The sequence below is a fragment of the Ahaetulla prasina genome, chromosome 3, assembly GCF_028640845.1.
Source record: "Ahaetulla prasina isolate Xishuangbanna chromosome 3, ASM2864084v1, whole genome shotgun sequence".
Taxonomy (NCBI): Eukaryota; Metazoa; Chordata; class Lepidosauria; order Squamata; family Colubridae; genus Ahaetulla; species Ahaetulla prasina.
In genome coordinates, this window is record NC_080541.1 from 178,652,967 (window position 1) to 178,675,989 (window position 23,023).

The 23,023-nt window shown below is 41.1% G+C and overlaps 1 protein-coding gene across 2 annotated transcripts in view; it reads left to right on the top strand.

Annotated features, from left to right (window-relative positions):
• Positions 1-3,015: 3,015 nt before the first annotated feature.
• The window catches only part of LOC131194437 (potassium voltage-gated channel subfamily A member 3-like), a 49,543-nt gene continuing 29,535 nt past the window's right edge, over positions 3,016-23,023 (top strand). Inside the window, exons 1-3 of one of the 2 annotated variants that reach the window (XM_058175434.1) lie at positions 3,016-6,059; positions 7,437-7,562; positions 10,912-10,983. In XM_058175434.1, the coding sequence (XP_058031417.1) occupies positions 4,026-5,873 (1,848 nt within the window). In that variant the 5' untranslated portion in view covers positions 3,016-4,025 and the 3' untranslated portion in view covers positions 5,874-6,059; positions 7,437-7,562; positions 10,912-10,983. Of the gene's footprint in view, positions 7,563-10,911; positions 10,984-23,023 lie in introns of both variants that reach the window. The other variant, XM_058175433.1, reaches the window with a different exon arrangement.

Below are 23,023 nucleotides of genomic sequence, written 5' to 3' on the forward strand. Positions count from 1 at the left end.
AGGGAGAGAGAGAGAATTGCATCTACACCTGAAGGAGTTTCCATTGATTTCTGCCCTATTGAAGATGCCATCGAAAATAAACAAATAATTTATGTTGACTCTTATTAATGGACAGATTAAGAGATATACTCTATATTCAAGTATTATAAATGCAGCTAGTTCTTTGCATTGGAAGCAGAACAACTTGTACGTGTACATGGTTGTTTAATGGACATAATGATAAATGATGCTTTTGTTTTCAGTTCTCTTTCCTTGGCTGGGAAGTTGTGTACAATCTATCATCCCATGTTGATGGAATGTCTATCTAGAAATGTCCACATATGTGGCTTCTAATGCCATATTACCTGCTCCCCACCCCCCGTAAATTGACTTCTCCAGCCTCTTATTTCTTCTGAATTTTAAACTCATTTTGATCCTTCCTTGTGTGTTTTCCACCAACTCTCTGCTCAGTGCAAAGTTTAGTTGTCCTAATGGATGGCCAAGGTCTGCTTGAAAATCTCCAAACAACAAAAGTCTCACTACTTTGCTAGATACTTGATTGTAGCTGTTAAGATTTTTTTCCCACCATAATGTTCAGGAGAAATCTATCTGATTATAAGGTAAGACTACTAGATCTTCTGCTGCCCCTCTCTAATTACAGCTATTTTAAGTCCCTGGACAGCGCTATCATGTTCTCTCTCAAACTTTTGATGTCTAGTTTCTTCAATTTTTTCTTATGGGATTTATTCTCCATAGTTCTAATAATCTTTGTTCCTGTCTTGTCCTTAAGTGAATTTGATTTTCTCATTGACTTTGCTTGTTGGAATGGCTGTATCTTTATCTACAAGTCTGCAGATTAAATGGGAATTTAAATGATATGAGACTGTTCCTGTCCATTGTTTCTTATTTCCAAAGTGTAAATTCACTGAAAACAATGACCTTTTTATATATTAACTTGTTCTTGTAATCAGAGTTAAGAACCTAGGCTACAAAAAGAAGCTGTAATTCGGATGTATTATTCATGGCAGTCATGGCAAGTACTTATAAACGACAAGTATTTATAAAGTAAATAATTCCCTCAACACTGTCAAACTATTTACTAAATCTGCACTACTATTAATCTTCTCATCATTCCCACCACCCATCTCCTTCTACTTATGACTGTATGACTGTAACTTTGTTGCTTGTATCCTTATGATTTATATTGATATTGTTTCCTGATTGCTTATTTGTACCCTATGACTATCATTAAGTGCTGTACCTTAGAATTGTTGATGAATGTATCTTTTCTTTTATGTACACTGAGAGCACATGCACCATGTGATTGTGTGTCCAATCACACTTGGCCAATAAAAAAATTCTATTCTATTCTATTCTATTCTATTCTATTCTATTCTATTCTATTCTATTCTACGATACTATCAGAAAAATACAATATAACCCATGATAGAGATACCCAATGCTGATAGTCTTTGATTAGTTTGTGTGCAGCGAAGATGATCACACTTCCAGTCTTCTGATGGAGAAGCGGGTCATATCTTCTCAAACTAAGCCAAAGGAAGGAACTGATTGTGGGAGAGTTTTTTTTTTTATTTGCATTTATATCCCGCCCTTCTCCGAAGACTCAGGGCGGCTTACACTATGTTCTCACTGAAGAAATAGTATCATCTTGAATTAATACAATTTGGCCTGAATCAACACAATTGTTTCTTTTTTTTGCCTCTGTACTAAAGTTTAGATGATGCCTAGTATGATGTCAGTTTTTAAAAGGTAATTAGAATGGGTCCAGAAAATTATAGATTGGCACGCATACAATTCGTTCTGAATTGCCATGACTGAAAAGTTTTATTAAAGACTGAATGATCAAACATACAGAAAAAACAAATCTTACTGAAGAATCAACATGAATTTGCCAAGGTAAGACCTGCCCCAGAAGCCTTTTAGAGTTCTTTAAAATCCTAAGAAACAGAATAGCCTGGGATGATCCAATCCATTTTATTTATTTGAATTTTGATAACAGTATATCTGCTGGATAAAGTCTTCAGCATCTTCCCTCCAGGTTCTGTTCCCATGGGGGTCTAAGGGACATCCACCAGTTGAACATAATTTCAATATTTCCTACCTATCATATCAAGAGACCTTCAATTCTCATATTGGAGGTAATTTAGATTCATTCTGACCAGTAGTAACTTCTAATCTTATTCACCATGAATGTGTCTGATCCCCTCTTAAAAATAGCCACGGTAGCAGCAATAATTATTATCTTGCAACAGGGATTTTTTTTCTGTTTAAGTAAAATTAAAATTGAATTAACACTGTTTTGAATTTGCTTTTCCCATTCTTCATGTTTCAGTGTTATGCGACAGAACCTTCTCTGATCCACTTTCTCCACACTTTATATAATTTATCTTGTTTCTTCTTATCTACCTTTCCTTATTAAGCTAAAACGTATCTGGTAGTCACGGATACGTAATTTTTCTCCATGCTCTCAAATTAATAGTTCTGCCAGGTGTATAATTTTTCTTTTATCAGCAAGTTCTCACCAATTATAGATTAATCTAAAAAACAGGACAGGTCTGTGGGTGCTTATTTTTACCCCAAACGTGGGTAAGATGTAAGGAAAACATTTATTACAAAAGCTTTAGGCAAAAACCTCATACTAAATGGTAGTTTCTAGCTCACTTTGTCTGATAGCTAAAAGGATAAGGGTTGGATCTGGTTAATACTTTCTTTGGTGGTTAAGAAAAGTACCCTGGAACAAGGCAATGGATTTTAAGACAGCTACATGGTTACAAAAAATAGACCCCAACTCGGGGGAGTCTTTACCTTTAAGACAAAAGATGCACTTGTTAATCATGAGTAAAATAGGATTCTGAATAGGCTGCCTTCCCATCACAACAATGTATTTTTAGCCTATCTACAATAGGCACTGTTTGGACCATAAATTAACCACACAGCCTTGGTTCTTACAATAACAGGCTAGAATATCTTTGGCTGTTCTATTCTGATTCAACGGGGTGTGCAAACATAGCCAGACAGCAGCCAACTCACAGTCTTTTGAACGAATCCGTGTATCATTTAGAGAGGATGGATCAGTCAGTAACCCCATAAAACCAAGATGCTGATTGGAGGAAGCATATTTTTGTAACAGGTGGGGACGAAAGAGCAGTGTGCTGGGAGAGAGCCTGCAGTGCAAGACGGGTTCCCCCCCATCTCCCATCCTCGAGACTGTGTGACCTTGCAAGGGTCATTGCCTGCCCACCCAGCTCTGACAAACCTTGGAAAGAAGCTGCCCCAAGGACGAACGCCTCATCGTCCTTGTCTCCAACCAGATCCTATTGTGTTGCAGCTGTTGGACAGCAAGCAGACTCGGGCTAAGCTTCTTGTAGAAGACCAACTCCGAGGTGTGAACCGCTGTTCCTCAACCCTCTACGTTGTTTCCCACGTCCTCTAGATGCAAGGAAAGGCTTTTGAGAAGCACCCAAGCCGATGCGCGGGAAGGGGACGCTTCCCCCAGCGCGATCCTACGCGACTATATTTGGAGGCAACCCTTTCTGGGCACCGAGAGGGGCTTATTGCAAAATAAGGATTACAATCGCAGTCGCCGCCCACGGGATGGACTCTTGCATTCTTCCCTTTTGCGCCTGCTCTCTCAGTAACGTGTTGCTCCTTTGCTTTGACCTGTATAGCAGCCAAGCGGGCGGCCGCGCCGGCTCTCCCTGTTGCTGCTAGCCCAGCGAGGCTGCTTACTCGGGGCTCTCACGAAGGGGAGACGCGGGGAAAGAGACCCCTCCTTCGTTCCAGAACAGCGCGCTCTCCTCGCTCGTCTCCTTCTCCTCGCTCCTTACAGGAGGGCAACCGCGTGGGCGATGGCGGCGCCGACGGACTGACTGGAAAGGCGGGAGAGGCGGCATCCAGCCTGAGAGGGGATGTTTTGAGGCGGGCGGTGGCCGTGGAGCTGGGCGGGTCGCTCTGGCCGTCCGCCTGGGGTCTCGCTTGGTCAGCTGCCGGGGAAACGGGCTCCCCTCCGCGCTCTTGTCACATTTATGGACGAGCACCTGAGCCTTCTGCGCTCGCCGGCCGCCCCGTCTTCCTGCAAGCATTCGAGAGGCGGCGGCAGCAGCAGCAGCAGCGTCGGCGGCGTCGTGGGAAGCAGCCACCATAACTTGGGCTACAGCGAACATCTCTTCCCCGAAGGCGCGCTTTCCGCCCCTGAGGAAGGGCAGGAAGAAGAGGAGGGCGACGCCGGGGACGAGGAGGAGGAGGAGGAGGAGGAGGAAGAGGAAGACGAGGAGGACGGGGAGCTGGAGGGTGGCATGACTGTAGTGGGTGGAGAGGACCCTCTTATCGATGAAAACCAACATCCCCATGCCCTGCTGGGAGGGGAGCGCTATGACCACCCTCTTGCCCATACCCTGCCTCCCCACAGTCATCACCAAGCGGGCACCGGTGGAGAGGAGCATGAGTGTTGTGAGAGGGTCGTGATCAACATCTCAGGTCTGCGCTTTGAGACCCAGCTCAAGACACTGGCCCAGTTCCCAGAGACGCTGCTGGGCGATCCCCGCAAGAGGATGCGCTACTTCGACCCTCTTCGCAACGAGTACTTCTTTGACCGCAATCGGCCCAGCTTTGATGCCATCCTTTACTATTACCAATCTGGAGGCCGTATCCGCCGCCCCGTTAATGTGCCCATTGATATCTTTTCGGAAGAAATACGTTTCTATCAGTTAGGTGAAGAGGCCATGGAAAAATTTCGGGAAGATGAAGGTTTCATCCGTGAGGAGCAGAGACCTCTTCCTGAGAAGGAGTTTCAGCGCCAGGTGTGGCTCCTTTTCGAGTACCCAGAGAGTTCCGGACCAGCTCGGGGCATTGCTATTGTGTCTGTTTTAGTCATCCTCATCTCCATTGTCATATTTTGTCTAGAAACCTTACCTGAGTTCAGAGATGACCGTGACTATGATAGTGCTGCAGGAACATTTGGTACTGGGAGTAGTCCTTTTGTGACTGATGTTTTCACCAATACTTCTTCCCCAGCTACATCTATGGTGTCATCCTTCACTGACCCTTTTTTTGTGGTGGAGACTCTGTGCATCATCTGGTTCTCCTTTGAGCTGCTTGTCCGCTTCTTTGCTTGTCCCAGCAAGCCCACCTTCTCTAAAAACATTATGAACATAATTGACATTGTGGCCATTATACCTTACTTCATCACCTTGGGCACTGAGCTGGCTGAGAGGCAGGGGAATGGTCAACAAGCAATGTCTCTGGCTATTCTCAGAGTCATCCGGCTAGTTAGAGTCTTCCGTATCTTCAAGCTCTCTCGGCACTCCAAAGGGCTGCAGATTTTGGGGCAAACTCTGAAGGCCAGTATGAGGGAACTGGGCTTGCTCATTTTTTTCCTTTTCATCGGTGTTATCCTTTTTTCTAGTGCCGTCTATTTTGCAGAAGCTGATGATCCCACTTCAAGTTTCAGCAGTATCCCTGATGCCTTTTGGTGGGCTGTGGTAACCATGACCACTGTGGGTTATGGGGACATGCATCCTGTCACTATTGGAGGCAAAATAGTAGGATCTCTCTGTGCCATCGCTGGTGTGCTGACTATTGCTTTGCCTGTTCCAGTCATTGTCTCTAACTTCAACTACTTTTACCACCGGGAAACAGAAGGGGAAGAACAAGCTCAGTACATGCACGTAGGAAGCTGCCAGCACCTCTCCTCCACTGAGGAACTGAAGAAAGCTCGTAGTAATTCCACTCTCAGCAAGTCAGAGTATATGGTGATAGAAGAGGGAGGCATCAGCAACAGTGCATTCAAACAGGCTGCTTTTAAAACAAACAACTGCTCCGGCACAAACAATCCCAACTGTGTGACTATTAAAAAAATCTTTACGGATGTTTAAAAAACACCCTTTCGCAGAGATTGAAAGAAAACCACAGGAAGTCTACGTAATCAGTATTTTTGAGGAACACGCATCATTGTCAGTCTTTGTGCTCTTGCTTAGTACATATACTTTTCTGGTCCTCCATTCTGAAGATAGAATATTTTTTTAGAAGAACAAAGAACCAAGGATATATTAAGAAAGAAGGTAGATAAGCTAACACAAGGAATGTGTTGCTGCTGCTCCCTTTGGAAACAGGTTTTTATTCTGCACAGGTTGTTGCAGGGCATTGGGATTTTAGCGAGAAACGTGTTTGTCTGATTTTATAAAGAGCAGCTACACTGTTGATTTGCTTTTCTTTTACATATACACTTGTTGGATTGAAAGGAGCTGAGTGTAAGGATAATGAATGTAACTGCTCCAGTGAATGAGAAAAATAAGGTGATATAAATGTCACAAACTATCTTACATTATAATAGGATGGCCACAATTGAAAATTGATGTACGAGGTTGCAATCTTTGATTTTTTAAAAAAGGTTAGAGCCATATGTATTCTGAATCTGCCCATGATATACGCCGTGTCACTTTAATACAACAAGGGAAACGCCTCCGTTGTGATTTTGGATTTCTTTGACCCCTGAATTCCCAAAGAATTGCAACTTTGAATCTGAAGTGCTACCTGGGTATTGTAGTATTACTTCTTCCTATACAGTGAGACTGAACAAGACTGACTGACTCATCATATCCTGGTGATCTGAATACGATGAATTGTTTAGTTTTTAGTAAATTTCTAGCAGGCTTTTATTTTGACTGCAGCTTCAAAAAACAAAAAGCAAAAGAGGTATTTCCATAGATGTCCAATGCATGTAAGATAAGTGGTTGCATCTATCACAAGAAGATTAAAGTGACAAACACGCCTTGCAGCGGAAGTTACTAATTTGGACCTGAGTGGTACAGTTTCCATAGCAACTTTGGTTTCCTGGGAAACTCCCAAAGGTTGTCATAGCATCCGTTCTTTCCCTCCCTCAGTCTTCTGCTGTTTCTATAGTAACCATTCCAGATGGTTCCAACTTCTGTGGTTCCACAGAAAAGCTGCTGCTCTGATAAATCACACACATACATATACACGCACATACATGCACACAAATGTACACCATTAATCCCTAAGAGATTTAGTTATGGAAGTTAAGCATTATTCTTATTCTCTCATTTTTTGATGGGCAAGATTTGAGATGGCTGCACATCATGAAGAAAAGAGTTAATATGGATTTTATAAATAACTGTACTTCACAATATAATATAATTAAACACCAAAAGCAAAGCATTTCTCCCCTGCCAATCTTCCACATCTGTTGCAATTTGATACCTGGAATTAATTCTAAATGAGTTACCCAAGTTACCTGTACAACTGCATAGAAGGTTTAAAAAGATGGCATTGCCCTCTACTTTTATCAGAATAAATCATATAATATTGATTTATAATAATTTTTTATTGCATATGACCTAGCATTATGCAAAAAAAAAAACCTCTTTTCAAAGCATGTACAACATTGAAGATCAAGACCAAAACTTTTATTACAAAAGGATGCAGATCTGGAAAATAATGGTGATGAAGTATTGGTTCAAAAATACTTAAAAGTCCTCTGGGAAGTGTATATCCATCTTCTCTCAAGTACACATCTGCGGCTATGGAATATCAGACAGACACAGGTGAGCTGTTTGCTAGTTCAAGGAGAATTGCTCTCCCTAAGATAATTTGTAAAGATGTCATCTTGTGTTCAGTAAGGAAAAATAATGGAATTAAAACAAAAGCCTGTTGTGTGTCTTTTATAGATGACATATAGCTTTGTTTAATAACCCAATCAATTTAAAGGATTTTATTATAATACTCTCGATTTATTTTAATATAGGTCTCTCACCTTTAATTTTAGAAGCACAGAAAAATAATGTGTTGAAAGATAGGTCTACTGGTTTAAGCACAAATAGCTTCTAGTATATCTGATTTCAGAATATATAATTGGTTGTACATCTCTACTGAAGTGCAGTTTGATTTGCTATATTAGCCCCTGATGATTCTTAATATGCCTTTCCATAATACTTTATGATATTTAATGTTAGTTCTTAATACCATTTTGTAGACTTAATTGCATGCTTTTGGAGGAAAATGGAATTTGTATGTTTTGGGCCCATGCACTATTTATATCTACTTTCTTTTTTTTTAAATCAAGAAGTTCAGTTCACTGCAAGAAATTACTTGGCCATATCCTTAGCTATCTGTGGCATTATATGGAGCTTTGTAATTTCTGCCAGATGATAATATCTGTAGGGTCAGAAGAATAGGTCACTTTGCTTATGTGTCTATGAATTTCACATTTTTATATATCAGGTTTGACAAAGAGGATAAATACAGTAAGGAATGACTATTTCATCATCATCATCAATCAAATTTATTAAATGTATTCTATTAACACAGAACAAAATCTATTTGGGTAGGACACATATTACATTAGCTGCATCCAAACGCATAGACACTTAATATAAGCTTTAACATTTTCCCGTGAACACCTTTCCCCACCATTCTGTTTCCTCTGTCCAAGTAAGTGTCCTGTTGCTTATTTAGCCAAGTAGCATCATCAGTGAGGAAGAGAGAGTACATTTAAAAAAGCCCATAGTTAAGAGAACTACAAAAAATACTTCAGGAAAAAACTATGGGGACAAATGCCACAAATTCTAAGGAAGACTTAATGTGAGTGGTAATCTCAGCTGACTTGGGAAGATAAAGTAAGATAACAAAGAGAGGTATGAACAATGTATTCTGGAAAAAATCATTGCTTGCTGGTTAGAAACTTGAACAGAAACCTTCCATGCTTCATTTTGTGATAGGTTTTATTCATCACAATCTACTTTGAAGTTCTCTTTGTCTCCAAAGAAGCTCATCAGGCAGCAGCAGATCTAATATTTAGCAGAATTAGGTAGTAGTGTTCTTTGAATCTAGTTCATTATAATGAATAGAAACTATCAGCTCAAGAAATGGATAATGTACTGTATTCTGGTTTCTACCCTTTATTCCAAAATATTGTGAGTGAGACTGCTTTGTTTTTTTATTATTACTAGGACACATGAATTGAATTCAGATAAAATGTAAGAACCAAGAACTGCTTTTATTGAAGGTTCTATCCACAAATGAAACAGAAAAAGGTCATTTAAAAATAGCTCACTAAAATGGCTCTTCTTTCTATTCTTCAGTAGTAATATCTTTACAAAGATTGTCAGGTTGTTCAAGACAGATGTTTAGTTTCCTTTTTGGTTCATGTCATGTTATTTTATTTTTAAATTCATATTTGTCATGAATATTAATGTTTTGTCAATACAAAAAAGATACGTTTAAGTTATCAAAATAATAACATACATTTCAATGCTAAATAATGAATAGTGAATACTATGTCTGTTAATGGGAGGCTTTGCCAACTATTCCAACAGAATATTTTCTGGATTCATTAGAATAGGATAGGTTTATCTGTATTCTGTTAAAAATTGTGAAACCAATTACTCAGCGAAGCTGGTGAACTGTTTTTTTTTTCTGAATTGATTCAGGCAAAGATTAGATTATTGGGGATGCTTTAATTTGAATTAAAGTTGACCTGAGACAGTGGTTGAACTTCATGGCCTAAATGCCCCGTAAATCATTGTGTTCAATTCAGTAATAAATCCATGATTTAAATTTCATTAGTGAAAGGTCAGATTGGCAATTACAAAAAAGAAAATCAAGGCAGGGACATTTCAACTGTTCAAGAGAGAATATGAAGCATTTAGAAATAGGGGAAAGCAGATCTTAGGTTTACTAGTGTCCAAAGGATGGTATAATGCATTCTCTGCAGAGAGAATGCAAAATCTCTGTATTTATTAAATGGAAAAGCTCATATAATTGTCTTTTTTGCATGCTACCATCAAAGCCAATCATAGCATATACTTTAAAAAGTACAACTGAGGGTCATCCATATATTGCCAAAGGTACTAATGATTGTGTTTACCTCATGTAATAGATAAAAACTCCATTTTTAATGCTGCAGTAAGAAATTGTCAGTTGCTTTCAATCAACCATAGCAATAAATAAATCCAAACTGTATTAGTTGTACATCCTAAATCACCCCTGATGTTTATCTGAGAAAAGGAGGCAATTAAATATTTTCCCTCTCCTATTGCCATTCTAAAGAAATTAATAATCCCTTCTTATGAGTGCATTTCACAAAGAGTAGAAAATCTGTTTCAGATCTGACTACATTATGTGTAATTTGGCATATTGCCAGTAAATGTAACTTGCATATATCAAAACTGTAGCATGAAACATCATTACTTTGTTGCCACGTCTAGAAATCAAGGACAAATATTTTTGTTTTTGTTTAAACTGTAAGCCACTTTGTAGACTAGTTTTAAAGCCTAAAAAGTGCCATAGAAATAATATTGTAATTAAATAAAAAGGATATATTTCACTCCTAGCATGCAGTGAACACTGTAAAAACAAGAAATACCCAACAATGAGAGAAAATAAGATTAAGGGCTGACAAACAACCCTTTTTTTCTCAGAGCTCTTGCAAAGTTTCCCACCCTCAAGATTTAACTCTACCTTTGCAATTGGAACTGCAACGATAAAAAACTTCACAAGGTAAACAAGATATGGGACTTCATCAGAAACTTGTAAAGTATGCTTCACGATGTGACTCCTGCACCTCTTCCATCTTTCTTCTAATCAGTCTCCCCCAGGAAAAGCTATGGCTATATGGAGCAACAGATGCCCTTGTTTCCCCATGTCCTTGCCATGCAAGTATTTTCAAACTAATACTGTAACTCCCATCTCTCTGCATCACTCCACTTATGGTGCAGGGTCTCTGGAGACCAATGAACCACACAGAGGAATGCTATATCTATTCTAGACGAACTCCTAGGATCTGCTAGTGAAAGTAATGGAGACCACCACCACTTTTCCTTGTAAAAATTAGCTATTTGATTTTCCCTGTTGTAACTGCTGATCCAACCTTCATTATGTATTCCTTTTTATCAGATGAGAGCCAAAGTAAATGGAGCAGAACAAATTGAAACTGCAGACAACAGTTTCCTTCCTTACAGTAGATGGGTGAGTATCATTGTAATGACTACACTGTCAACCTCAACAGGGGGCGTTCTAAACGTAAGGAGCATTGAAGGAAAGCCCATCTTTTTCTCACTTTGGTCATTCACACCTCATTCTCAGGAGTTGCTACTTGCTTCTGTTCCCTCTTATTCATCACTATCCTCTGATGGTGGTCCCTTTAAGACTTGTGGACTTCAACTCCCAGAGTCCCTCAGCCAGAGTTGAAGTTCACAAGTTTAACTCACAGAATCATCTATTGTAATGTCCTTCCTGTCAAAGACTACTTCAGCTTTAATTGCAATAATACAAGGGCAACCAATAGATTTAAACTTAATGTAAACTACTTTAATCTAGATTGCAGAAAATATGACTTCTGCAACAGAATCATCAGTGCTTGGAATACTTTACCTGACTCTGTGGTCTCTTCCCATAATCCTAATAGCTTTAACCAAAAACTTTCTACTATTGACCTCACTCCATTCCTAAGAGGACCATAAGGGGCGTGCATAAGCGCACAAACGTGCCTACCGTTCCTGTCCTATTGTTTTTCTTTTCTTCTTCCTATATATGTTTATATGTGTATATACTATATAATCTTTTTGTATGATGTTGTGACAAAAATAAATAAATAAAAATAAGTCTTAAAGGGACCAAGGTTGGAGACCTCTGCTCTGGTGTGTTGTTGTTTTTTTATCTCCACAGGCCTCCAGGCAGCCTTTCAACATTCATAGAGGCATAATATTATGCAGACCATCAGTAAGATTAACAATCAGAAGTGGAAATTACCAATGGAGATTCAAATGTGTGCCTCTGTGGAGTTGCTGGCTTCACATTCCCAGTGTTCATGTTTCCAGAGCAGTGTTTCTCAACTTTAGCAACCTTAAGATGTGTGGAGTTCAACCCCCAGAAATTCCCCACACAGAAGGCTGGCTGGGGAATTCCGGGAGTTGAAGACCATACATCTTAAGGTTCTTAAGTTTGAGAAACATTGTTCTAGAATAATATAATAGGTACAATGTAGCCTAGCATAGACATAACAGTTGTTACTTTTACTTGTATGAATTGGAAAGACATATTAACCACAAGTTGGGCAACCCCAGCAATTGCTGTCAAATGAGTATTTATGTACACCAGTGGATTTGGTAAAACGAGAGATGGTGTGAATAATGTCTTAGATGAATGTTTTGCTCTTCTGGGCCATTTCTGATCCTAAGGCCAATCTGAGCTTTGTGGCCATCTAAGTTTTTGTTACTTCATGTTGGCTTCATTTGGGAGTAGTACAGAGTATGGCACCTGCCCAGGAGCCCTCTCTTTGCTACAGATTATGGAATTTGTAATCATATACCTGGAGGGTAAAAGAAAGGGAGAAATGATAGCTCTGGCTACTGAGCTGGGTACCTATTGCTTTCTGAAAACAGTAGTTTCCTATGAGATCTCCAGAATCTAAGGTGTGGTTTATGGACACCTCTCTGTGAGATTTTAAACCACATTTTGTGTTTCTCATTCCCCTACACACAGAACCAATGGGCAGTTTACAGAAATTTCTGCTTTGCATTTTTTGTATTAACGTTCTCTGTTTCTTATATGTATGTCCCTTCATCTTTCTCTTGAGGAAGGAAGGATTTCTTTCCAAAGAAATATGTTTCCTGAATACTGAAACATTTCTCTTTAGGCAGGTCTTAAATACAGGTTTACAACATCATGGTGGCTTATGTAGGAAAAGGACCCTATAATATCCTAATGTGTAAAGATACAGTGACTGAATGCTTGACATTATGCAGTATTTGGCCAATTCTAGTTGCTGGTTTATTTCTGTTTGCAAATGCTCAGATTGAACTTCAGAAAGATTTAGCTTTTTATAATATTTGGAGAAATTCATGTAGAAAAGGCATTTTATTGCTATTTTTCCATGCATGAATAATGTGGAGCATTTTCCAATGCCATATATGTCTTTCAATGCTGGTGTGTTTGCATCTTTTTCTTTAATTATTGCTGTGTTCTTGGCTATGATAGTTGAATATAAGATGGAGGCAATATTACCCTGAATTTGTTGTGATATAGTGGCTATTTGAGTCCTGTAATAAAGAATGGTCAATATCAATCATACCAATAGTATTTGAACTTTCTGGACAAACATGCAGATTCTGTACTAAGTTTTACGCTTAGTTCAAAATTGCATGAACAATGCATATATTACAGATATTAGCACACAAAAGGGCATATATTAGGAAAGTCTGTAAATACATTGAAGGAGAGATATATATGATAATTTTGTTGTGGAAAACGTGTATGAACATATATATCAATTTTCATCCTTTAAAACACAGTTTGCAGAGTAGTGTGGAAATTGAAAGATCGAATATTTCATGTTTCATAATATTTTGTGTGTATATTACTGTGTGTATGCATAGATGTATATGTACTGACATACATGCACACATATACACACTTACATATATATATATATATATATATATATATATATATATATATATATATATATACATACATACATACATACATACATAAATAGTAGCACAGTGCTATTATACAAAGGTAGAACTTACTAGCATGAAGGATTCGTCTGGTTTTAATTATGCTTTGCTTGTGGGATAATTGCTATATGTAATATAGGTTAGTAGGAAAAAGAAATATTATGTTTTGCATTAAATACTGTACGTATTTTTCTTACTGCCATGTTCTATAATAGCTATATGTTAAACAATAAGTAGGTTTCTTGAACAACAGTCACTGTTTCACATATTTAGTTTATTTAATCTATATCTTAAATGCACTAAGTTGACAGCAAAACATTTTACAAACAAATACAGACTTTCATATGGTCATAGTTAAAATACCCATGAAATCCCAGGCTTTCATTAGCTCATATAAACATGCTTTTGGAAGATCCTTATGCCTTAAAAAGTGCTTCTAGGGAAAGCTTTTATTGTATAATTAAATGCCTTCTTCACAACTTTTTATAGGGTTCAGATTAATTGTCTCCCATTTGTAACCTTCGTATTTTTCCTCATAATTTATGTTTTTTTTCTTGTACATAAAAGCCTCTGAAAGCAATAGAGAGACAGAATGCCTGCCAATGTCTTTTATATTAAAAGGACAAGGCGCTGTACTAGGAGTGCCCATGGTGTCTAGATTGATGAGATTTCATGGACGTGGAGAATATGAGTACACATTTAATGCTCATCTGACTGTATTAAAAGGCAGTAATTCTTAGAAATGACAGTAGAAAACAGGAAATAGATGGTCAGTTAGTAGTTTGTCCCAAACTTCTTAGGCTTTTTGAAATGACCAGGTCTTGCAATTTGAATGGTGCATGGCATTGGTACATGCAGCAACTGCAGACTTTGTCACAAGGTTGAAATATGCGTTGCAATATCACAATGCATGCTCTGTATACACTGTATACAGTATACACAATACTGCCTTTGTGTACTTATATGCAATATCATAATACAAATAGAACAAAGAATGCACATTTTGCTATTAGCTTCTCCCGCTCCCCATGAATGCCTGTGGTGTCTGGACAACAATGAAAAGTTTCAGCAGAGAATCTTGTACAATATGCTCTTCAGTGTTATTCCTGCTTTAATCAAATTTTACATTAGCTGAAATTTTCATGGTTATAAAAGGTAGTTGAAACAAATTCTCATTGTAAAGCCTTGCCCAAAATTATAATGGCATGACTTTATAATGACTGTATAAGCAGGTGCCATGTTAATTTTCCACAGAAAGCACCACAATCTTATTGTCACTTACAATTGGATACATTACACGATTTTAATGATCAGGCTTAATGATTTTGTTGTATATGGGCAACATAAGTGGGTAGGATGAACCTTGTGATATAAAATAATATATCACAAGAGTGATCAATGCAAAACTTATAGTACCATGACTATGAATTGAGATTATTAGCTTACCAGTGTTTCAGGTATCCTTGTCAAATTATTTATTTTATTTATTTATTTATTATTTAAATTTGTATACCGCCCTTCTCCCGAAGGACTCAGGGCGGTTCACAGCCAGATAAAATAGACAATAATATTACAATATAAATACTATTAAAATACAATTAAAAAACTTATTCAATTGGCCGAAATTAAAATTTAGAATAAATGATAAAAAACCTATTAAAAAACCCACAAATTTAAAAACTAATCCAGTCCTGCGCAGATAAATAAGTGTGTTTTAAGCTCGCGACGGAAGGTTCGGAGGTCCGGGAGTTGACGAAGTCCTGGGGGGAGTTCGTTCCAGAGGGCGGGAGCCCCCACAGAGAAGGCCCTTCCTCTGGGTGTCGCCAGACGACACTGTCTCGCTGACGGCACCCTGAGGAGTCCCTCTCTGTGAGAGCGCACGGGTCAGTGAGAGGTATTCGGTAGCAGTAGGCGGTCCCGTAAATAGCCCGGCCCTATGCATTACATAGGAATGCATCCAGAAATCAGATAATATCTAAAATAAAGGAAGATGTAGACAGATTATTTACTTGATGACAAGTATCCAAAAGTGTATTGTTAAAAGTGGAATAGTTATGGGCTTGAGAATTTGCACTTAGGTCTTATTTGCTGAATTGGACTCAAACAGCTATAAACTGTATTTCATTTGCTGTATATAAAAAAAGAAATGTTTACTGTTTTCTGTTTTGTGTAACGGCTTCTTTCTTGTCCATTTAGTTTCTTTTGTTTCTTTTCTATGCTAGATATTACTAACATTAGCTCTCTCTGTCTTGAGGGAGCGGGAACAAGCAAGACAGTCTTGTCTCCCTCCCATTTCTATTTATGACATGAACTCCAGATTGATTGAAAAATATTATATGGGAATAAAATGTACAGGTAGTAACGGTTGTGAGTAATAGCTCACAACCGTTCATTTAGTGACCGTGCAAAGTAACAATGGCACTGAAAAATGTGACTTATGAGTGTTTTTCATAGTTACAACCTTTGCAGCATCCCCATGATCCTATGATCAAAAGTCAGATTCTTGGCGACTGGTTCATATATAAGACAATTGCAGTGTCTCAGATTCATGCAATCACCTTTTGTGACCTTCTGACAAGCAAAGTCAGTGGGGAAGCCAGATTCACTTAACAGCCAGGTTACTAACTTATCAACTAAAGTGATTCACTTAACAACGGTGGCAAGTAAAGTTGTAAAATGGGGCAAAACTCACTTAACAAATGTCTCACTTAACAATATAAATATTGGGCTCAATTGTGATCATAAATAGAGGACTACCTATATTTCATTATTGAGATACCTCCCTGGGGGTCTTCTACAAATGATCACTCTCTAAATATTGGGGCTGATGGCAGATGGCAGGGGTTTGCACTAGTCCTCTTTCACCTCAACGTAGGTAGACGATTCCCAATTTTAATAAAATTTGAAAGTGACTCCTTATTTCTTTTTTTTAAAGTAAACCTCCCCATTCCAGGAACGAATATTAGCATCTGTTTAGAGCTCTTGGCTCTGCTTTCTTTTAATACAGTCTGCATTATTCTTTCTATGCAGATATTTGAGAGAGAAAGTATTACATCTGTATTATTTGTCTGATTAGACTATCAACCTTCTTTCTCCATCTTCCAAGCTCCACCAGAAACTTAACAGACTAAAATGTATGGAAATGTTTAGCCCTGGAACATTCTCAGAACATCAGATTGGAAAAAATGACCTGAGACATCAGATCAAATAACAAGCGACTCATGGGGTTCCTTGAGATCACATTAGTATGCCACCTGTTCCTATTGTATTTAGGCATGTTAGCATCAGCAGGTCATTAGAGAAGGAGGAAAAAATGGTATGAATAGTTAATGTGCTTCGGAACAGTGCAGACCACTCTACACTGTCTTGCATCCTATACTACTGTATAGTCATTTGTAAATGTACAATACAGAGATGTGATATGGGTGTAGGAAGAACAAAGAGAAACATCAGAGCTGCTTGCTCTTTTGACTTAATCTTGCTCATTGTTAATTAGCCATTATCTCATTGTTTTGTATCTTATTTATTTATTTATTTATTTATTTATTTATGCATGCATGCATGCATGCATGCCACACAACTCCAGTGCTGGAAATGGGTCAGAATAGATACTATAAGGTTGAAATCCAGCTGGCAGGCTGTTCAGTTGGTAAAAGTACATTCAGAACTGTATGAGCACCAGTCCTTCCAAACCGCTTCTTTGCTCATTCCTTTTATTTCATGATGGTGGTACAAGGAGGTGAATATAAAAGTTTAGTTTATTAGAGGAACATGTTAAAATTTATTCAGTACAAGATCAAAGCTCATTGTACATATTTTTCCCTTGCCAAACATTCAAGTATGAAAATCCCCTCCAGCCTTCATTTCATCTTTCTTTTTTTATGAATGGTGCCATGCTTTAGTAAATGTACCTTGACTTGTAACAGATGGAAAATTTTTGACTGAAGCATGCCAGTGTGGTTCAGACTGCCTATATTTCTCATCTGTTCTTTCCTTCCTGTTTTGATCAGCAGGTTCTAAAGATTGGTTTGGAAAGTTGCAGAATAGAGAATAGGCTGTGCAACTCACTCTTTTTTTAACGAACCAATCTTATTTGTTTGTTTGTCTTTACTGTTTTCCTGACTCTGGCTGAGTAACCGCATCATACTAAATTTTTATTTATTTATTTTACTAACGGTGGTTTGTAATATGACTTACAAATTACAATTGGATGAGTTTGCAATATATTAAAGCATTAAAGAATTCACTTCATTGTGCTTTAGGATTGTATCTTTCTAGCTATATTAAAAAAAGGATTAAAAAAAGCAACAACATTTTCCCAGGAAAATCAGGTTGCATATACAATATGGTTCCTCCTCCTCCTGATATTTATTGTGTCCTATCAATGTTGTGAGAAAGAGCAGCCCCAACCACATCCTCGCCTTACCCCAGAGTCAAGACCAGCTTTTATGGAGGAAGAATTATGCCCTTACAACAAATGCCAGCTTGCTGCTGAGGCAAACTGAAGCCAGGTCCAAGACATCTGGCTAGAAATTACTGTTTTGCATCATCATAATTTGCATGGATGAGATGCATCAAAGACATTGGCAATCTTCAGGTCTTCAGCTGGCCTACTGCTGGGTTGTTTACTCCCATTTAGCAAACCTGGTGGATCTGTGCCTCCATGGACATTTTTGTCTTGGCTGTGAGAAAATAGAACTTTCCTTTCCTCCTTTCCCTTTCCCTTTCCTTTCCCTCTCTCCTCCTCTCCTCTCCTCTCCTCTCCTCTCCTCTCCTCTCCTCTCCTCTCCTCTCCTCTCCTCTCCTCTCCCTCCCTTCTCCTTTCCTCTCCCTCCCTCCCTCTCCTCCTCTCCTTTGTTTCTCCTCCTCTTCTCTCCTCTCCTCCCTCCCTCCCTCCCTCTCCTTTCCTTTCCCCTCCCCTCTCATTTCCCCTGTCTTTTCCTCTCCCTTCCCCCTCCCTCCGCTCCCCTCTCCCCTCCGCTCCCCTCTCCTCTCCCCTCCCCTCTCCTTTCCTCTCCCCTCCCCTCCTAGCAGTATCCAACAGCTGCAGTCCCATTCTCTCTGTCGGGGAAAACGGCCGTCAGGAATGGGTTAATCTTCTCGTTTGCTGATTGGACCGAGTCTTGAAAGTTGTTGCTTATGGTCCCCGCCCTCTCTTTCCTTCCAGCTTTTTCGACTCGGTTTTGCTTCGGACCAGTCGTGTGAATTTAAACCTTGGGCGTTTAATTGGCTAGAGGTTTAGTTGTTGCTTCAAATTTCTTTTATTTTATTTTATTTATTATTTTTATTTATTATTTTTATTGGTTGTAAGAGGCTAAAGCGTCTGACTTCCCAGCCGCAGGGAAAGCCGCGGCGGCTTCGCGGCCCGCCGGTCAGCTGTGAGGCGCTCACGGGCAAGTTCCCGACGCGCTGAAACCGCAGCCTCGGCAAGAAAAGGCAGAAATCGGAGGGGCTCACGGGCAGATCCCTGAAGCTCTCTGCCGACAGGAGGTTCGCTGCCTTGGCATTCTAAGGGCCGGATGGTCGCTGGGAGTCATATTGTAGCGCCAGGAGCAGCGAGGTGAGTGATCCGTGCGGCCTTTGTTTCCGGTCTCCCTATTACTCGATCGCCGCGGGGAGCCATTACTGCCGCGCCAGCAACCACTAGGTGAGCGGCTAGATATTAAGAAAGGAGTCAGAGGGGCCTCATTCGGCAATCTCCCAGAGCCGTTTACTCGACGTTCATATTGGGAGTTTTGGCGGGAGTTTTTCCAAGATGGCGGACGCCACTACCACTCAACTAGAAATGGAGGCTGCATCCCCTGAACTCCAGGCCCAGGTGGATCCAGGGGAGGGCCCTTCAACAAACCCTCAAATTTCCCCTCCCAAGAGGAAAGCTACCAAGTCCAGAGCAAAAAAGGGGGAGAGGGCAGAAGAAAGGCGGCACAAGGCTCTAGAAAAGGTCTTTTCTAGAGCTTCTAAGAGGGCCCTCAGGTCACCTTCCCCTAGAGGCGGAGGGAAGCAAGGAAGGCAAGAAATCCCACCTCCCTCAGACCCAGAATGTATTATCCAGAACATGCAGGATTCAGGGGCCTGGTCTCCAGATAGATCATTCCCCCCGCATAAAACTCAGCCTGGTACTACTCATTTATTCCGTTCTCTGTCGGAGATGGATCTCCAAGACAACCCAGGGGATACAGAACAGGCAGTAACGGTGTCTCAAGAAGCGGAAGCATCTAGGCCGCAACCGGAGACTGGCTTGCACACATTACCAGTATTTCAACTTCCTGAGTCCTTTGGGTTGATGATCCAACAGGCCGTACGCCAGGAGTTAGCACAATCCCTGCATCGGGAGTCCCAGATGGCATCTTCTTCCAAATCACAGCGCAAAGACAGGCAGAGGGAAACTGTAAGTTCTGCTTCAGCAATGTTCAGGCCTCATAGGGAAGACTCCTCGGAGGAGGAGGGCCAAGTCTCTTCATCAGAGGAAGAGGCTGGAGAAGCTTGGTCGGAAGACGAAGGCCTTGGTCCTGACCAACCATCATTTGTGGGACTTTTTAAACCCCACATGTTCCGTTCGCTTTTATTCAAAGCATTGGCAACTACGGGACTGGGGGCTTCGCAAGCTCATTCTGCTGATCCACAGACCTTACCCAACACTTCATCTAATCTCTTTGTGGAGCCCACTGTGGTGACAGAAGCCATTCCGGCACCTAAGATGTTTGTGGATGTGGTACAACGTCAGTGGTCTCATCCTAGTTCGGGCTCTCTTCCCAGTGCCACGGACAAAAAGTTCTATAACTGTGCTCCTGACCTAGAGAACATTCTTCAAGTACCTTCGGTGGATGCACCAGTGGTGGCTCTTACAACGGTCTCACATGTGACAGGTCCAGAGAATGAGGCTCTTCGTCCCGAAGACAAAAGGGCTGACCAATCCATGGTCAGGTCACATCAAGCATCGGCCTGGGCCATCAGGTCTTCAATAGCGTCTTCATTTTTCAATAGAGCATCTTTAATGTGGCTCAAACAACTTCAGGGCCGGTTACCAACGTCGGACGTGAGAGCTCACCAGGACCTTAACAAGGTCATTGCAGCCTTGGAGTTTTCAGCTGACTCGACGCTTAATGCAGCCAGGTTCTCAGCTAAGTCAATTGGGTCGACGGTTACATCCCGACGGCTTTTATGGTTACGCCATTGGAAGGCAGATACTAGGAACAAGTGGCGACTGGCATCTTCAGCTTACGCTGGCTCAAAGTTGTTTGGAGCTCCTCTCGACCCTATCCTAGTGGAAACTAAGGACAAGAAAAAGGTGCTACCATCCTTGACTCGCAGGGGTGAACTGAGACAACAACCTTATTTTCGTCCCCCGGCGGCTTCTTCTTCTTCCTCCTTTCGAGGCCAAGAATTCGAAGGAGCTGGGTCGCGTCGACAAAGATTTTCACCGTACAGAGGGACCTCCCAACGGACCGACCAGGTCAGGACAGGATACAAATTCTCCTCCCGTAAACCTTTCCGGGGGGGAAGGGGTAAACCGTTTAACCGCTTCAAATAATAGCTTAGCGGATAAACCCATTGGAGGCAGGTTAGCTAATTTTTATTCCCAATGGGAGGCTTCTACTTCAGATAGGTGGGTCTTACAAACCATCAGAGAGGGCCTGGCCTTAGAGTTCATCTCCACTCCCCCGAAGGTTTTCTTACCTTGCCCTGTTTCTAACCGCTCTTCCAGCTCTTCCATTGTGGAGTCGGCGATTAGTCACCTTCTTTCTATCCGGGCCATTCAAAGGGTCCCCTTTAATCAACAGAAACAGGGGTTCTATTCCAGACTTTTCGTAGTAAGCAAACCGTCGGGGGGATGGAGAGCTATCCTAGACCTGAAAGCCCTGAACAAATTCATTGTGTACCACCGCTTCAAGATGCACTCCTTACGTTCCATCTTAGAGTGCATCCGACAAGGGGATTACATGGCTTCCATTGATTTAACGGAGGCCTATCTGCACATTCCTATTAGGAAAGATCACCGTAAATTTCTTAGGTTTTGTTTTAAGGGTTTTCATTTTCAGTATAGGGCTCTACCCTTTGGATTATCTTCGGCCCCCAGAGTTTTTACTAAAGTCATGGCGGTCCTGTTGGCACATATTCGGGGGTTTCCAGTTAGGCTTCAGGCTTACCTAGATGATATTCTCATTTTGTCAACCTCAAGGGAAAGAGCAAATAGGGATATAGCCTTGACCATAGAGACATTACAATCACATGGGTTCTCGATAAACTGGGATAAGAGTCACTTAGTTCCTTCTACCATCATCACACACTTAGGAGCGCAAATAGATTCACGTAAATCGATGGTCTATTTGTCGACAGAACGTCAAGCTAATTTGGCTGAGTTGGCCTGTATCTCTAGGTTGTCACATACAGTTCCATTAGATCAACTTTCTAAGCTTCTTGGGAAAATGGTTTCGTCGTACGATGTTGTTCCTTGGTCTCGCCTTCATAGTCGGCCTCTTCAGTGGTTCCTCTTGCCACATCAAAGGGAACGTCGCAGCTCATCAAGACGCCGGGTGACTCTTCCACGGGAAGTGGCCGACTCTTTGGCCTGGTGGAATCCAGAGATGTTAGCCAGAGGCTCAGTCTTCAGAGAGCCAGCGAGACTGGTCATCTCCACCGACGCCAGTCTTTCGGGATGGGGAGCGCATCTCGATCAACACCTAGCCCAGGGCAAGTGGTCTCCCTCGGAATGCCACCATGGCATCAACTTTCTGGAATTACGTGCCGTACGTCTGGCTCTTCTGGCATTCAAGGATCTTATCCAGGACAAGGATGTCCTCGTCCTCACGGACAACGTGACGGCAAAGGCGCATATAAACAGGTGGGGTGGCACTCATTCTCGCTCGCTTATGACGGAAGCGCTCTCCCTCGGTCATTGGACCGAATCCCACTTACGCTCTTTGAAAGCGGAACACATTGCGGGAACAGACAATTGCACGGCGGACTCCCTCAGTCGTCGGACCATCGATCATTCGGAATGGTCATTGTCCCCAGCGAACTTCCAGGAGTTATCAAACCGCTTCGGGCTTCCACTGGTGGATTTGTTCGCCTCCCACTCCAACAATCAAGTTCCTCGGTTCTTTTCGAGGTTCCGCTCTCGGGGGGCGGAGTCAGTGGATGCCCTCCGCAGCAAGTGGCCACCGGGTCTCCTGTATGCCTTTCCACCACTTCCACTGATCCCTCGGGTGATAAGAAAACTACTCACAGAAAAGGCGGAGTTGATATTGGTCGCCCCATTCTGGCCCAGGAGACCCTGGTTTGCAGATCTGATGTCTCTCTCAATCCAAGAACCTTGGAGGATACCGGACGACCAGGTTTCTCTCCACCAGGGACCTGTCTTACATCCCGATCCGCAATGGCTACGTCTAGCCGTGTGGAGATTGAGCGGGGCATCTTAACTAGGGCCAAGGTACCATGCCAAGCCATTCCAACTATGCTGGCCTCACGCCGGGATTCTACCAAAAGGATTTATGAGGCCACTTGGCGCGTCTTCGTAGACTGGTGCACGTCACACGGGATAGTAGCAT